The 18,191-nt window shown below is 42.8% G+C and overlaps 1 protein-coding gene across 1 annotated transcript; it reads right to left on the reverse strand.

Moving 5' to 3' along the window:
• Positions 1-5,800: 5,800 nt before the first annotated feature.
• On the reverse strand, positions 5,801-17,865 carry WIPF3 (WAS/WASL interacting protein family member 3). Its single transcript, XM_056857238.1, has 7 exons — positions 17,768-17,865; positions 12,903-13,035; positions 11,394-11,525; positions 9,398-10,117; positions 8,823-8,960; positions 6,768-6,869; positions 5,801-5,848 (listed from the first exon to the last, which is right to left on the reverse strand). The coding sequence occupies exons 1-7, from the start codon at positions 17,786-17,788 to the stop codon at positions 5,817-5,819; spliced, it is 1,278 nt and encodes a 425-aa protein (XP_056713216.1). The 5' UTR covers positions 17,789-17,865; the 3' UTR covers positions 5,801-5,816.
• Between the last annotated feature and the right edge of the window lie 326 nt (positions 17,866-18,191).

Below are 18,191 nucleotides of genomic sequence, written 5' to 3' on the forward strand. Positions count from 1 at the left end.
CTAGCAGAAACTTGTTTGCAGAGTAACTTTCAGTAGCAGAACAGTTTCTTGGGCTTGATTTCAGCGTGACATGCGTGAGACAACAGCACTCTCCCTGTGGGGCTGTGCATTTAACCTGGGCTGTCAACCTATGTGAAGCTGGTATGTGCCCCTTGTGCTTTGCACAAGTAGCAGTGCAAATAAAATGCTATGCAGGTGCAAGCCTGATGAAGGGGAGCTTTTGCCTGTCCCGCATCACGTTTATACCCTTAGCCCTAATTTGTGCTATCTAGTGATTAGAATCAGGTCCTCTGGTCTCTGTGCCGCCTAACCGAGGTATTTCTTGGGGAGTGGCTGTGGTGTCGCTTCCCCTATCTCAGACAAATGCATATCAAATGTGAAGGCAGGTTATGTTTCAATTATCCATTTCCCTCAAAGTATATTAGTGAATAGCAGGCCAATGCAGCAACTACAAATTAGCCTGAGCATTTTTTTTTAAAATGCACCCTTGCCATTGAAAGAAACTCAAGGTCAGTAACTGGGCTGTAGAACTGGATTGCTTAGGAACGCCAACAGGCCTTTGAGAGCACCAAAGCTGATACTGATGCTTGTTTACATCCCGGGGAATCATGGCTAGCTAGTCCAACAAAATTACAACTGAATTGATGTAAACATGTTGAAGAAATGTATCCGCAACTGCTGTTTCTTGAAGAACAATAAGAGGTAATTGTCCTCTCTTCGACCCCCTCCTGGAAGCCACTGAAGATACTACGTGCAGACTCCCTGGAGTGACTGGCTGCTTGAATGGGCTTAAGAGATAGGCATGTTGTTGATATTAAGAAGTCAGAAATAAGACACAAATCTTTTTATGTGATAAGCTCTTTATCCCTGTCATGCAAGTTATTTTAGTTTTAGATTGCAGTATTCACAAAGGTGGCTGCATCAAAGTTGTATTTGTTTCTTCCTAAAATGAAGCCAGCACTTTAGCACACTGGAAAGTCCCATTACAAGCGAAAATACTGGCTTTCAAACAAACATGGTTATGGTTGACATGTCTAGCTGCTATGCTGAACAACCAAGGCTCTTAGGGAAAATGTAATGTTTGTTTAGTTAGATCCTGAGTTCTCCCCAGATATGTATGATCAGACATGAGCCTGGGGTTCCATGATGGGAACTCAGTTTTCAGGCATGCACCTGTCCAGACTGAGTCAGGACCACACTGTAGCCCAAGATGTTCATGGGAGGGCGGGCATCTTGGCCATCTTCTAGGCATGGAGTAGGGGTCACTGGGTGTGTGTGGGGGAGGTAGTTGTGAGTTTCCTGCATTGTGCAGGGGGTTGGACTAGATGACACTGGTGGTACCTTCCAACTCTATGATTCTAAGAGGTTTCACTCTTCCCCTTGTGTTGTTTCCTGACCTAAAATGGCCCCTTAAGGGCATGCTTTGTCCCCTTGGGGAAATCTAGTTGTACACAGAAACAACACAGAGCCCCCTCAGCAAGGCAAATAGTGCCCCCCAGGTAAATTTCAGGTCAGGAAAATAGTATGGGAAGAGACTAAATCCCCTTCTCATGTGCTGTGTTCCTACTGTGGATCAGGCCCACATGCACTTGCGTAGTTCCTTCATGAACATGTCTGCTGGCATGGAGTGAGGGAAAGATGTAACATGTAGTTAAGCCCTATTTGAAGTTGAGGTATGCATCTCTGGGCCTTGACCCAAAGGAGCCTGGATGTTTGCTTGTGAGAAGGTGTTTATGTCTTAAGATCATTTTATATAAACAGGCACAAAATGGTTCTATGGGTGGTTCTATTCAGAAGTCATTCAGAAGTTTTTAGAAGCCCAGAACTTCCATTACAATGTAGCTTCCTTCTCTTTTACCTCACTTCCTGCTTTGAGAGAGAAACGGAATAGTTAATATATTGTTCTGATACAAATCTTTTCACTTGGCAACACAGTGTTTTCAGGGATAAAAATAAACTTTTCTTTGTAGCTTAATCAATATTGATTCTATGTACAGCTGAAGCAATTAGGAAAGGCAATTTTCAGCACTTCTGAAGTGCACTTGGAAGATGGCTTTTGTGACAGCTGACAGGCCCATGAACAAAGCTTGAAAGGATTTGTATAGCAAATGAAAAACATGTTGTTTTTTAAAAAAAGGACTAAAATGTGCCTGTGGTAAAAGCTTATGCTGGCCAGTGATTATTAACTGTTGCTGTACAATTACTAAGCAATAGTTCAGCAAGATGTCAGTGTGGTAGGCAGGAAAGTTCATTCCTTTTTGTACTGTGTTAGGTACATTGTGACAATGGCTCTTTAGTCCAAAGTGACTTCCTAACTCTGTAGTACAATAAAATTGATGTGTGAGTAATATGTGTCACTCTGTGGGATTATTGGTTCCCAGGCAATAAGAAGGTAGCACAGTTCTACTTGACCGAACCCGGGGGGGGGGGGGGGATATTACAGACTCTTCCCCAGTTCTGCTGCCTGGACCCACTATCTTTGTGGAGTTTCTGTCCATGTTAGCTAGATGCATTCAACGTAATTCAAAGTGAAAATCAAATTTAGCTTCCCATTAGTTGAAATGAACATAGCCTTTGCTTAGAACCATTTGCTTGTGAATAAGAGCAGCCATGAAGATGTTACTGGTTGGAAACCATGATAAAATTACTATAACTTATGGTGTTAGTCCACTAGTTGAGAGTTTTGATACTGAACCATCAACTGTCTGATCACAACCATTCAGGTATCCTTAACCCAACCATATCTTTACCCGTCTTGAAAGTGATGGAAAATCTTAAGAGCATTTCTTGGAACACCACAGGCAGTTGTGAACAATAGTTGATGAAGTAGGTGTTTAGTAGGATCATTTCCCAGATTATGTTTCCTTTCACTAGGGGGACACACAGATGCAAAACTACGATCCTCACTGCCTGTGTATTTATGACTGTTTTGACACACACAGTCTAAAGCGACTATCTCTAAAATATAGGTTTGGCTTTGAAAGATGGATAAGCAGGGGATCGGGATCTCACAAGGATTTTGCAGACATAAGGTGACAGGTGATTAAAAAGATCTCATCGGTAAAATAAAGCATTGTTTTGTGTTATTTCTTTGCAGCTGGTACCTGATATTTCATGTATACTAAAAACTGGTCATGACGCCCTCCCCAAAGGGTGTGTCAAAATGTATGTGATTGAATCAGAATCTGTAAATATTGGTTTATCTATTTCTTGTGGAAAGTACTACGTATGAGTTTGCAGTCATCTCAGTGGGATTTTGTGTACTAGTTGGACAATGCTGATTGGCAAAACTAATAAAATTAATTCTGCACAAAGTAAAGTCCTTGGTGGCTGAATGATATCTGAAACGTGTTTGGTCAGTGTTTCATTCAACTTTTTCCTTCCACTGAAGAATACAACCTAAAGGTGAAAATGAATGCATTGCAGACAGTGAAGGCAGTATCTGTGATCCAAGCATACTGAAAGGAAAGTACTTGAACACATACACTAAAAAATTAACTGTCACAAGATGTGCTGATGGACCCTGGCAAAGGTGGCTTTTAAAGGGGATTAGACTAATTAATGGAAAATAAGTCTACATTGGCTATTAGCATGGATGGCTAAGTGGAACTTCCATGTTCAGAGGAAGTAAGCCACTGAGTACCAGTTACTAGGAACAAAGGGGAAGATCAGTAGTCATATTATCATGGTTGTGGTCTTCATGGGGTCCTCACGATGGCTGCTGGGTGAAAATGAGGAGATGGTCTACATCAGCCTGACCTAACTACAGCTCTTATGTTCTTAATCTACTCCAAAGCATACTATATATTTTGCCATACCTTCAAGGGGAAAGAAGAAAAGAACTTTACAGTTGTGTGTGTTGCAAGATAATTTAATATGCAAATCCAAACAAAAGCACTAGTCTGACACAGAGGCTCCACTGCAGAAGAAAAATCATCCTAAATTGAAATTACACTGTTGGTAGAATATTTTGTACGAAGAACACAGCCCCTGTACAGGATTTTATAGCTTGCATTAAAAAAAAAAAAAGATTTCCCTGATATTTTGACAGGTGCATTTAGACTGTTGTTTTTTAAACTCCTTAGTTCTCCTGCTTTGTGCCACAAATAAAGTGAGCAACTTCCAGAGTCATGAAGGCTATAAGGAGTAACCCTGTTAGTTCAACGAGAGTTTAAGCAGTCATCATGCCCAAAGGCTTACCATACGTCCCACCTCTCTTTTCCTTGCATTAAGGAACACCTTTGGTTTTTATAGCTCCTGCTCACCTGAGAAAGAAGTGACTGTATACCATTTTTTTGCAGCGTGACTGAGTTACAGGTAGACTGTGCTTCTTGATTTCTGAATAGAAATGGTGTTAAACTTCCAATCTTTTGCTCCAGTGAGATTACGCTGCCTTTTTAATTGCAATGAAAAACAGATGCTCTTGGCAGTAAGTTTGAAAAGAAATGGTGATGGGCTTAGAATTTCAGCTACTGCCCTTAGACAGTGCCTGGGGTGGGGGTGCCACTTCTTGCCTTATAATTTGGTTCTCTTTCCCTGCTTACCTGCAACAGGTGGTTGCAGGTGGGGGCTTCATAGAAGTCAGACTGGTGGCAGCTCCTGAGGAATCTGTAACCAATAAAGCCGTGGCTTGATTTTCCCACTCTGGTGATTCTGTGTCATTCTTTTCTCCTAGCTTGATGATCACTCCAGGCAAGTGTTTCTTTCTTCTCTGACCAATTTCCCCCCAAAAAACAGTTTCCCTGCCACTGCTTTCCTGTCTTCAGAAGAAAAAAAAGATATTGGTACCCGAGCAGTCTGTCTGTCCCAACCTTGTTCTTCCACTTGAACTGCCAGTTTCCCACAGATGCTTTGCCTTAAAAAAAAAATTCCAATGTTTGGAAACTTCTGCCTTGTAAAATCCAGTTTGACCCTGAGGGTTTGCTTAGGGGTAGTACGTTTTAAGCTATCTCCTTTTCTACAATTACCATAGAATATACTGTGTAGGGCAATGAGACAGTTGTTTAATGTTGCAAAGAAAAAAATCATTAGATTTCTACAATTTAAGACTTCAAAAGCTGCTATTGCAAAAAGAGTATCATTCCCTACTTTATTTCAACATAGCAGCAAAATGGGCCTGTTTTCTCATAGTCCCCAATTGAGAATACAACTGCATTTGAAAGGGCAACAAGACTGGGAGAGATAGTAGAGATATAAATCTCCAGTTAAATGCGGCCCAACTGACACAGCCTGAGCTGGCAACCCAGAGTGCATCTGAGCACCCTTATATATTACAGAACTTTGTTGGTAGCCACTGACTACATTGGCAAGTAGAAGCAAAACCAGAGAGGTTTTTTTTTTTTAAATAAAAACCAAAACCATGTAAGTGGAAATATAACAAATCCACTTTGGAAATATAGTGCATTTCTTGTTGAACACGTCCAGCGTTAGTGGTGGAGGATATAAACAGGAACTTTAGCCTCTGTAGTCTATGGCAAACTGTTAATTGCATTCGGCACAGTACAAACCATATGCTGGAAGGAATTGTGCCATATACAGGTGGACTACAAATTGAGCATTCCACTGACTGTCACACAAGACAGGATAAATTTTTAAGCAACTGAAATACACAGTAATAACCCTTGCAAACGGTTTGTGCATCACCATTCAATCTGGTTTTCATCATCAACCAGCATTTTCCAACTTCCGACTGTCACACACATGGGTCTTGCATGCAGCCCTAGTGTGGCTTGCGTGTGTTGTCCGATTATCAAAACATTTTTATAATATTGCTGTCGATCCTTTTAGCAGTGCTGTGATGGTGCTGTAGGATCTTTTCATCTCACTTGTGTTCTTAACGGTGGATTATCTGTAAAAATTAAGGAAACTATTGCACAGAAATCAACAAAACGTTCAACACGGGGTTCCAACATGCAGGCAGAGCCCCCTTTGCAGGCATGTTGACATAAGCAGCTTGTGAATTGCACCATTTAAGCCCTGCATTAATTTCCTTTGAATTTAGTGAGCCCAAACCATAGCTGTGTGGCTTGAATTAATGTACGTGCAACAGACCTGTGTGTTTGGTACGTCAGGAAATCTATCCTGCCATGCAGTTCCATTATAAGATAACTATGGGTGCAAACGCATGGTCGCTTTATCCTCCTTTAATCCCTGTTTTAGCCAGGATCGAATGCACATTAGGCGAAATGCATGCGTTCGATCCAGGCTGAATCCTGGCTGAATCAGGGATTAAAGGAGGATAAAGCGACCATGGTATTTCTTGTGGGATGGGTAACCTCAGAGGTTATTTAACACATCAGCTCCAGGGATGCTTCTACCAGTCCCCATTCTCTGCCTAACCTTCTACTTCGCAATAGCTTTGTGGTGTGTGTGTGTGTGTAAAGTGCCGTCAGGTCGCAGCCAACTTATGGCGACCCCTTTTGGGGTTTTCATGGCAAGAGACTAACAGAGGTGGTTTGCCAGTGCCTTCCTCTGCACAGCAAGCCTGGTATTCCTTGGTGGTCTCCCATCCAAATACTAACCAGGGCTGACCCTGCTAATTTCTGAGATCTGACGAGATCAGGCTAGCCTGGACCATCCAGGTCAGGGCAGCTTTGTGGTAGTTACTTGCTATACTGAAGCAGCAGTAACTATTACTGGCACCCTTCTCTTATCACCAAACAATATTTCAGGAGTAGGTGTTAGAATCTCTGCCAATATTTTTAAAATGATGGACATACAAGTGATTTCCTTAAGTGGCTATACAGTACTAGGAGCTTCCTACTTACCTTTAGCTTCTTGGCTAGGATAGGTTTTCTGAAATGGTTTAAACTCATCTGGCGGAGGGAATTCTTCCACAGAATGGAAAGTAAATTTAGCCTCAAAATCATCTGAAGAGTTCAAAGGGGGGAAAAAGGTCTCTCAGATAAGGCCACAAAATTATAGCTAAATCTTTGATAATCCATTTTAGAGAAGTTGTAGGAATCACAGGAAAAGTCATGGAAGCCCACTTTCCGCCAACCCTTGGCCAGACTGGTATTTCACCTCTTAAGTGCCAACCCACAATAAATCAAGTTGGAGCCTCAGGTGGCAGTTCTTCTTTTATTGTGACTCCTCTTAAAAAGGATTTTTTGAATAATTTTACTAAAGTTTTGGGTTTTCCCCATTCTTTCTATACCAAGGATTTCTCACATTTCAGCCACCTGACTGGTGCATTTTTAATGGTTCCACGTGACCTCATCCTCCACATGTGCTTGCAAAAAACAACAACAACAACCAGTGTTTCCTGGGCAAGAGGCTATGGGCGCCAGCAGCCTTCTGTGTCTGGAGGGGAAACTGTGCAATGGTCAAGCACTAGTCAGTTACTCTTGGGTGTTGATGACTGCAAGTGGCCAGCCCCCTTAAAAATTAACATAACAGAAGGGAATTGCTGTTTAGACATGGGGAGGGGATTGTCCAAGGAGGGTTTTTCTTTTTTGAGTTGTAAAGGTATTGCGCTATTCCTATCCAGTGTTATTAATGCTTGTGTTGTTGTTGTTTTAAACAGCTCAGCCTGACTTTTAGGGAGAGGGAGGGGATCGCTGGAGGTGTCTCTGTAAATCCATGTTTTTAAGACGTTTTTTAAAACAGCAGCGTTACACTTACATTTAAAAAAACCCCTCAAGCCCTCAAACACGGCGGGCAGAAAACCTTGAGGGTCGCATGAGAACACAGCAGAAGGGGCTTCAGTGTGCATCAGGTGTGAAAGGGAGACTGGCTAAAAATGCAGAGAAAACTGATTACTCCGCACTGTGTGAAATCTCTGTTGCAAGGGCGATTTCATACAGACTCGCATCAGTAACCAGACGACCAAGAGAAATCACCCTGGTGTGGAAGCACTACTGGCCTGTCCACCCAACTATCAGCTGATAGTTGGCAGAAGGGGAACTTACCTGTCCAGTATCAAAAAATGGCAGTCAGTCAGCAGGGCGTGCAGGCAGGTTCCTGCACTTCTCCCTAGGCTCTGCTGCTCCACCAGATTGGGGGGTGGGCTCCTGTACTCTTGTGAGGCTTGGTCGGGCCCTCCCAGCCCAGGCTGCAAGGCTTTGGTAACCATTTGCCATTTTCCAGCACCTGCCAGGTAAGCCCTCCCTCCCTTGACTATCAGCTATTAGTGGGCTAACAGTTGATAGTTACCTAGCAGAGGCCATTAGGGGGGAAATGATGCCATTATTTGGGGCTACTATTTGGAGAGCCAATGTGGTGTAGTGGTTAAGAGCGGTGGACTCTGATCTGGAGAGCTGGGTTTGATTCCCCACTCCTCCTCATGAGTGGCGGACTCTAATCTGGTGAACTGGATTTGTTTCCCCACTCCTCCACATGAAGCCAGCTGGGTGACCTTGGACCAGTCACAGTTCTCTCTGAACTCTCTCAGCCTCACCTACCTCACAGGGTGTTTGTTGTGGGGAGGGGAAGGAAGGCGATTGTAAGCCGGTTTGAGTCTTCCTTAAGTGGCAGAGAAAGTCGGCATATAAAAACCAACTCTTTTTCTACTGACATCATGATTTCAAATAGCCAGTAGATCTGGCCTCTGTCCACACATCAGCTGTTAGGTGGGGGGATATTTAAAGGGACAGGAGACGCTAACTAACAACTGTTTGGGGTGGCCAACTTCCTCGCCCTCCCTCCCTGCTTCTGCTCTCTGGGGGGGGGGACTGGAAAACTGGTTGGGACTCCCAGAAAGGACTCAAAAAATCCTGAATTGATAATGAGGGTCCACAAACTTCAAGGTAATGAAAAGAATGCCCTCCCTGAAAATTTTTGAAGTGCACACCCATACCCAGAAGAAAATTTAGAGGAGTTACCACTTATGTGCACAGTTCCATTCTTAAGTGCTGGATAAAGCTCATGGGTAACCACTGAGATTTGGGCATACTGGCATTTGCTTGAGAGTTCAGTTGTTGGAGACCTTGCAGGAGGTACTGGTGGTGTTGTCAGTTTTCCTACGAAGAAGAGAGATCAGCAGCAACCATTAGGGAAGGGACTCAATATATCAATAAACAGATCAAATAACTCCACCCCATCCCTGATTTTTATATAAGTCCGTTTATTTTGCAGTCATCTAGAGAAAGGCCTTTTCAACGCTGCTCCTATCCCATTCCAAGACTTTGACAACTTCTACAGGTGGAGGGATTAGAAAAAGGACATGTCTGCTTTCGCTAGAACTGAGCATGCTTTCCAAAGAATAACAATGAAGCCATGAATAAACTTGGAGAAGTGAAATTTACACTTTAGGAGGAAATCTATGTGTACTGCAGCACATAAAATCTGAAAAACCTTGGGGAAGTTGGGGAGGGGACAAAGAATTAAGAAACTAAGCCCTGCATAGGCTCAAAGGTCACACACCAATGTGGGCCCAGACCAAGAAAGCAGTTCTTACCTCCACCTCTGCCTTGCCTTCTCTTCTGTGTTACAACCGCTTGCTGTGGGCCAGGAGGGGTAGGGGGTAGGGGCAAGGATTGAATGGTGGGCTTCTGTAACTGGGACTGCACTAGCAGGGACTTGGGGGGCAATGGCGGAAGAGCATCCTGGCTGCTATTTGGTGAAGGTGGAGACGGCAAAGATGGCCTGCTTGAGGAAAAAGTAGTTGTAGGCCCTAGGGGAGGTGGGGGTGGAGGCACAGGCGGGGGATTAATTCTCAGATCCAGCTGAGAGGAAGAAGGGCTGGGTGACTCACTTGTTCTCCCTGGAAGCCCGCAAGGAGGCACAAGAGGCAAGGGAGGAGGAAGGACGCGCGAAGGGGATGATGGCGTTTTAAGAGGCTTGTCGCTTTGTGGAGGGGGAGGGGGAGGAATGCTTGGGGAGGTTGGTTTGTCAGGGCTTTCCGCAGGGGGAGGAGGATGAAGTGGGGGAGGCGGGAAGATAAGCGAAGGTTTGCCGGAAGGAAGTGGAGGCAGCGGTGGTGGCAGAGGAGGAGCTGGGACCGTGGGACGGGGCGGTATCGTTCGTTGGGCCCCGGAATTTTCCAACTGATCTGCTGGCTTTGGGCTCTCAGGTGTCATCTGAAGGCTGCCGTTGGCTTTCCCATTACTGTTCAGTGAGCCTGGAGACTTCAAAGGAGGCGACGTTTTCACTCCCTGAGGCTGTCCAGACCTGTTCCCTGCAAAAACCAACTAAAAACTTTAGGAGGTAGAAAATGAATTCATGCACTCAACACCCCAGTTTTATATCAGGCTTCCAAAACAATTTGCTCTGAGGAAAATTACATGGCTCAAAAATACTGATGAGAGTTGATCAGGATTTTTTTTTAATAAGTGGAGAAATGGTTATCTTCCCAGGAATTCCCATTGCCTGCTACTCCAATGGTTCAACACAAGTGGAGTACTGTCATTGGAAATCCTAAAATTGTTTAGTTTCTACTCACCGAAACTCACAGCTCCTACACAACTGACTGCAGCAATAGCTCTTGAATATCTCTTTAAAGCCCACAGAGGTGAATGTGAAGCCATGAGGCAGCTGCCACATCGAGCAGTCAGAGGAAGATTCAGGTGCTATGGGGTAGTGTGATCTCCCCCATCCCCAATGCGATTGGGTTCCTTAGTTTGCCATGTTTATCACACTGCCCACATAAATTTTGTTCCTTTGCCATACTTTTCAGTACATTTCCCCCTCTTGCTGCCTTTGACTGAAGCAGATGGAAAACATCTCTATATTTTGATCGGGAAGCTATCACGGCACAAGGTTGTTACTAAGAAAACACATTGTACAGAGAGCGTCAAAGGGGACTGTCATACAGTGTTGTACTAACTAGAGTTCATCTTCTTTAATGCCAAAGCATACAATCTCAGGATAGATGAATTGGCATTTCCCCCAACTTGCATCTGTTTACATATTGCAATGATATTAATCTTTAAAGATTTATATCTTGTTGAACTCAGACTAGCTGGCACTCAGATGACTTCCAATAGAAAATTAAGACAACGTCATCCAGTTTAATCACTATTTTTAGGGTGCTCAGTGGTTGTTTTATGCTATTTTTATGTCCCTGGCTCATTAATAATGGGTTGTTTGAAATTTTTATAGTGATAATTTATGATGTTTTTAAGATTTTATGGTATTGTTTATACTTGTAATCTGCCTTGAGCAGGACTGGGGAGAAGAGACATATAAATTACCTAAATAAAAGAAATACAGCAATTATATAATAAAAACACCCAACACAATAAACGTTAATAATAATGATGGCAGCCTACAAGTCAAAATACACCAATCTATGAGCTAATAACATTCATCAATGGTAGAATGGGTTTAGTTAGAATTAAAAACGAAGGGAGTGGAACCTTAAAACAAAAGCTTCAGAGAAAACAAATGCTTTTGCCTGCCACTTAAAAGGAAACAGATTTAGTGCCAGGTCTTAGCTAGAAGAATGTTTTTACCTGTCAAATCTCTTTGGCCTACAGGTCTCAGAACAGGAAAACCATCTGCAAAGAGGCTACCCAATGCCTGAGGGACATCATTTCTGCCCATTCCCAGGCTTCCTCCTTCTCTGCTGGTCCTTCTTCTAGAGTCTGTAATGACAAAAAGGCCATTAATTATGTGTTATTTCTGCTAAGGTCCAGGAATTACAGGGAACAATGTTTGCCTTACCTTTCTCAGCAATTACTAGTATAGACTATTGCAACAGCAGTATTGGAACTCTAACATCCTAAAGCATAGCACCCTCTGGTGTACAAAAAAAGGTCGGAAAATGCCATCAGAGGGTCTTTCTCCAATGACCAATAGGTAAAAGCAACCCAATACTATGTTAAGTTAAATGGTACTCATCCGCTAACCCACGATGTTTGAATGGCTATTTAGTGAACAGCAAAGATAACGTCTGCTGGTTTTGTAACTGTAGCTGTTCACTTTATGAAATACATTTTCTCAGTCATCAAATATTGATGTCAGAATGTTAGAAAGACATAGCATCTCCACAAGCAGGACTTGTGTCTGAGATAATTGGAAATGACTTCATGAATTGTGTTGGAGATCACTGAAAATGACTTTAGTTCATTTGAAATCCCGTTGGTAGCTTTATATGGAAGAGTCAGCATCAGATAAAAAAAATCAGAAGTGTTTAAGTATAGATCGGCAATGGATTGAAAACCAAGGGACACTACTGGTGTTTTTTTTAAAAAGAGACTAATTTAATTGAAAGGGAATCAAAGATCATATGTCATATGTCATTTTCAAGAAAATATATCAGATTTGTAAAATAGTATGGATAAAAAGCACAAAAATGGGGGGGGGGGAATTGCTTAGGCAAATGGGAGACCAGGCAGAGTCACCAAAGTATACATTGCTGCTACCACCATCCTTTTGGTTAAACCCATTGAAAGGGTTTTAAAGTGGAACCACTCAGGTTACCTGGGTACTTGCAGGCAAACAACGTGCTTTGCATGAGGAAGAGTTCTGATAAGAGAAAAGATAATTGAACTTTGGTGACTTAAGAAAAGTCATTCCCTTAGTGGACCAAAAAAAAGCTGGACTAATAAACAGTTCACAAGTCCAAAGAGAGCATATAAAATGAAGGGCTTGAAAAAAAGCTGATCAAAAAAGTTAAATCATGAATGAGGTCATGTCTACAGTTAAAGGAACACCTGTGCCTAGCAACATTTCAGATTGTGTGTGGGGGAGGGAAATTTACAAAAAGGAACATGTCAGGCTAAAAATATATTTTCATTACATTCACACCAGCTGATGGGCTGCTTCCAATGAAGGTTTGGGGTTTTAGGGGGGAAATGGAACCGGTCATGTTAAGCGGCCTGTGCCCAATGTGACAAAAATAGAAACTGCCAAGTATAAATTACTATTTATGCAATGGACACTGTGCCTTCTACCAAAGAGTTTATAATTTAAATGTTGTGTGCCCACTGCTTTGAGAAGCTCCGAACCCAAAGACTTACTTTCAATCTGAGGCGCACTTCGGTCATCGGTCTGCACTATCTTTCTTAAGCGAGTGCCTCTCTGGATCTGAGTTAACAAAGCACTCCGACTTTTGGAATCCTCCTGTCTAGGTTTGGGAGGCTCCGGGCTTGCCTGGAAAAGATTGTAGACAGAAAGATTTAACGGAGGCAGAAAAAAAGCAAAAGACTCATAGGGTTGGATTCAGCATGAGGACCATGCAAGGATCCCCAATCTTTCCAGCTTCCCCCCTCCCAGCACCCATTCCTGAGATTGCAGGACCCATGTGGAGAAATAGCTATATGGGTCAGAAAGCTGCAGTGGGGAAGGGGTGGAAGTGTTCCCTTCTCTGTTTTTCACTGATGTGAGTGATGGAAGAGAGTAATTTGCCCCTTCCCAGTTCAGCCTCCCAATTTGTGTGGCTATTAATCCACGAGTCCCATGACTCTGGGAATGAAAGGCTTGGGGAAGGGAAAGTCAGGAAGACCTGATGGACAGTGGAATCCATCCCATAGCCATTTACCACCACCTGTGCTTGCATTTGGCTTTCTGTATCAGAGACAATAGAGCCTAGGAAATGGTCAGAACATGACTGATGTAATTCTGTCTCTGAAGTGAAGCAGAAGGTCTCTTGGATAGGAGCCCCTTGTAGGCCATTCTGAGGTCTTCAGAGGAAGGACATAAATGTGCAGTTGTCGTTAAGGATTCTAACTCAGAACTACAAGACTAGCAGGGAGTCTTGAGAATGATGGCATATCAATGTGCAAATTTGGAAGAAGAGAGAAGATGCTTTAGTAAGAGTTTCCTCAGGACAATGGACTACAAGAGCCATTTTGCCATACATTCACAGTTTCGTTCTGACTGCATCTCCCCTCCCTTTTAAATCTTACGTCTGATTTCAACAGGATGCTGGCCGAGCACAGCACATGTAGCTGCTTTGCATGGGTAGCAAGATTCTGTGTTTTGCATCCATTGCTGCTGCAAATGCAAAGGCATGCCCATTGGCAGTAGACAATGCACACAGGAATTTATTCACATTTTCCTCCAGCAGCCACCATTTTTCCTGAATGTTGCCCCCCCCCGCCCCACCACCGCTGCACAACCAAATGTTTTTTAAAAAATTAGTAATTGCTATACCATTTACCATTATTGAAAAGTCCTCGAGAAAGGTGAGGAAAATGGTGGCCTTGAGGAACTGACAGAAGGAATATGCTGTGATGTGGGAGGGATCTTTGAAAATGCACACCTTTGCATTCAGATGGAATGATAACACACTTGGAGTGTGCTCTTCCCAAAGCAGTTTTGGGAAAGAGTACACTGAGGATGAAGAAAGGATAATTGGGCTAACACGCCTTATGAAAATTCGTATTCTTTTTCTGCCACAGTCAGTACTACCAGCAGAATTCCCTTCACATAGCTGCAACACAGGTTTCACGAAAGCAGCCCTATGCCACCTTCTATTTCTCTGACAATGAATTTGTAGGTAAGAAGGAATGTGCTTAATGAAGCACACCATAACAGCTCATGACTCTTAGTCATCTGACAGGGAAATTGCCTCCAGGTAGAGTTGTCCTGGATAATCTCATTATGCAGAAAGCACCTGAAATACACCTAAACTTTAGTTTGGGCTTGAATTAAACATCTTTCCCCCATTCTTCCCATGACCAGTTTGAACAATGGCTTCAGAGCGTGGATCAAAAACTCCACACAATGGGGCCATGCCCAGATAGGGGGTATTTTTCTACAACCCTGGGGGAAACCTGAGGTTTGCAGAAAAATAAGAAGCACACACACACACACACACACACACACAAGGTAGTGTTTAAAAAACTGTAAAATCATAGAAGTTATGTCTGCTCCTTTAAGAAACGAATGTGACTGTGATCTCATCAGACACTACACTGACAGATCTTGGCAGCAATTGGGGGTGGTGGTTTACCAGGCTACCCCTAGCCAACATTGTCAGGGATTCCAAACCTTAGTTAGTGTCAGCATGTGGAAAGAAAACAAAACAAAACAAAAAGGTAAAAGGTACAAGGAAGGGAAGGGAAAGTAAAGCTGGAGGGAGGAGAAGCAAAAAAGGGAAAGCTGACAATGGGGAAGGAACAGAAAAAGTTGGGTGGGTGAGGGAGGGAGAGGCTGCCAGAGAGAGAAACAGAAAAGAGTAGGTGGGATGGAAGGAGAGACAGCAGGAAAGGGGAAGGGCTGTCAGGGAGAGAAAGATGTAGAAGGGTAGGGAGACAAAAAGCAATAGGTAAGTGGGTTGGAGAGACAAAAGGGGAAAAGCTGGAGACATTGCTGGGGGAGGCAAAAAGAAAAAGCAAGAAGGATAGAGGAAATAAGGAAATAAGTTTCCCACCATGAGTGCTCATGAGCCCCCCCCCCACTTGTTACTTTCTAATTTGCCTATGAATCTTTGCATTTTTATAAAAGTAGAGCTAGGCTGACTTGTACATTCATGCACAGGTAGTGAAGGAGAAAACTATTAGCAAAAATCATTTGTCTTAGGGCCAATTACACACAGCATTAGGGATCCATGATTAGATTCCCTGATGTGTTCAAGTCTTTAAAAAATAGCTATTGAATGTTCTCCTCTGAGTTGGATTGGGGAATAGGTGGGGCGGGGGGAGAGAAACTGTTCCCACCATGCCATCTCCCTGAAAAGAAACCCTCTCCTTTGAACTCCTCTTAGTGTCTGGATGGAGAAAGGACATGAAAAGAGAGGATGCTGGGGAGGAGGGTGGATTTCTGATTGGGGAAAGAGCACGGGGTATGGGGAGGGGGACAGAGCCCTGATCTAAACTCCCCCGGCAGATAGTTTTTAACAGTAAAAACAGGGAGGGATTTGCTTATAACACGTAGTTTGTCACTGTGGTTTTGAGATACTGGGGCACACTCCAGCCAAAATATGCAGCTTTTAAGTGCTGTTGATTTCAAGGCGAAACTCTCTAAAATTCACCCTACATTTCTCTCCTTTTTGTTGTTCTATTTTGTATTTTTCAATGAGTAGGGCTGAGGATAAGGGAAGGGATAACAATGGAATTGTGTCTTGGAATTACAGAACCTTTTATTTTTGAAAATGTTCATGGTTTACTTTGGCTGGATGGTTCTAACCTATACATGATGACATGATGGCAACCTTGTGGCCACCACAGAGATGCCTCCACCATTTTAAAGTAATTTAAACATGTCACAAGGGCCCAATCCTGATTGGGCCTGCAGCACAGTGGGCAGCGTACATCATTCTCCTCTCCTCCATTTTATCTTCACAACAACCCTGTGAGGTAGATTAGATAGAGAGTATCACTAGCCCAGCATCACCCAGAGAGCACCATGGCAGAATAGGGATTTGAACCTGGGTCTCCCAGATCCTTGTCTGAGATTGAAATTACTACTTCACACTAGCTTTCATAGTGCAGCTGCTGCTGAACTGACAGTAGTAAGCCATTGGACCTGGGTGAGTCATGCAAGTTGTGTGGTATCCAGATAGCCAGCGTGGTGTAGTGGTTAAGAACGGTGGTTTGGAGTGGTGGAGTCTGATCTGGAGAACCGGGTTTGATTCCCCACTCCTCCATATGAGCGGCAGAGGTTAATCTGGTGAACTGGATTTGTTTCCCCACTCCTCAACACGAAGCCAGCTGGGTGACCTTGGGCTAGTCACTCTCTCTCAGCCCCACCTACCTCATAGGGTGTCTGTTGTAGGGAGGGGAAGGGACGGTGATTGTAAGCTGGTTTGAGTCTCCCTTAAGTGGTAGAGAAAGTCGGCATATAAAAAAATCAACTCACTCAACTGAAGCAGCCCAATAGCTTCTGCCTGGCCCCCAATGAGTCTTCCCTCAAAGGCCAAAACATCTGCAAAACGGCCCCCATCTTTCACTGACAGAAACCAAGGCTTGAAGGCTGGTAACACTGTTGTGGCTGCTTAGCAACAACCACTGAGGGCATTCCTTTTGTAAAGCTACAGGCACAGCTTCTATTTGGGGGAGGGGTTAACCCTGCAGGTTTTTTTTTTAATATTTCAGATTTTTCTGCAAACCTGGGGCTTTTGTTAGGTTTGTACAAAAACTTGCCTTTTTTATTCATGGCCCCACTCTCCAAATTTAAGTATCCTCAGCTGAGCTAATGAGAATGGGATATATTGATGATGACCCATTTCACTGATTTTATTACCACAAGCTAAAAAAAAAAAACTCCTTAAAACACTCTACACATATAGCTTGCCATGTGATGAACCTGTTTCTAGTCTGCACCATTTCAGACTGGAGTCGGAAGACTATGTGAACAAGTGCCCATCTATATGGGTTGGATCCAGCCAGATTTTTCACTAAATTTTGCCTAATTCCCCTTTTTATAACAGCCCCCATGCAATATAGCTTTTATACATGCAAATCCCATGATTCTTAGCATACTCTTTTATAGTGGTCAAAGAGGATCCCTCCCTTTCTCACCAGCACCCAACCTCTATATAATGAAGTCTCTAACCAAACAATAAGAGTATACTTATACACATTTAAAAATTGTTTGCCAATTATTTCTTTCCCCCATTTATCACTAGTGCCTCTAGATGGCAATCTTGAGTGATACTAAGGCCAGTAAGATTCCTGGGGGTATGATGTAAAATCTCATTAATAGCCTTGTTACCAATATTCTAATGACTAAATAAGTTGCAAAAAAGACACTGATGAATATATTATACATTAACCCACATAGCTCAATCCTCAAAGGTTTTGAGAAATTTCAAACACACATCCACTAAATCCTGTTTACCATCATTTTCAAAAGTTGAATGGTTTATATAGCATGCACTACACAACGTGGAATTTACAACCGATTGCCTTCACACACTGGAAGAACAAACAATACTTACTGTGAAAAACTGAAGAAACATAACTGAAATAAAATATTTCCTGAATTTTCGCTTTTCAATAGTCCCCTGAGATAATTTTTTCCAGTACCTTCCAACAAGGATTTGCGGTAGCTCTGCACTTGGGTTAGAATGGGACATGAGCAAGCTATCTGGTTTAAATTTAGATCCGACAGCTGCCGTTTTGTCCATGGGTTCATATGTTCACAGGTTGTGTCATTTGTACATACCATACATAGTCCAACTTTTTTTTCATAAGTAGAGGACTGAGGGGAGGAACAAACAAAAGAGATGAAAAATCCAAATACAATATTTATAAAAAGGTTGCTAGTTTTTAATATAAAAACAAGGTATTCTCTAATAAAATGAATTTAGAATAGGATGGTGGCTTTTTTAAATGTAAAAGAATAGATTTAGGGTTGGATCC

Source organism: Euleptes europaea, chromosome 11, assembly GCF_029931775.1.
Source record: "Euleptes europaea isolate rEulEur1 chromosome 11, rEulEur1.hap1, whole genome shotgun sequence".
Taxonomy (NCBI): Eukaryota; Metazoa; Chordata; class Lepidosauria; order Squamata; family Sphaerodactylidae; genus Euleptes; species Euleptes europaea.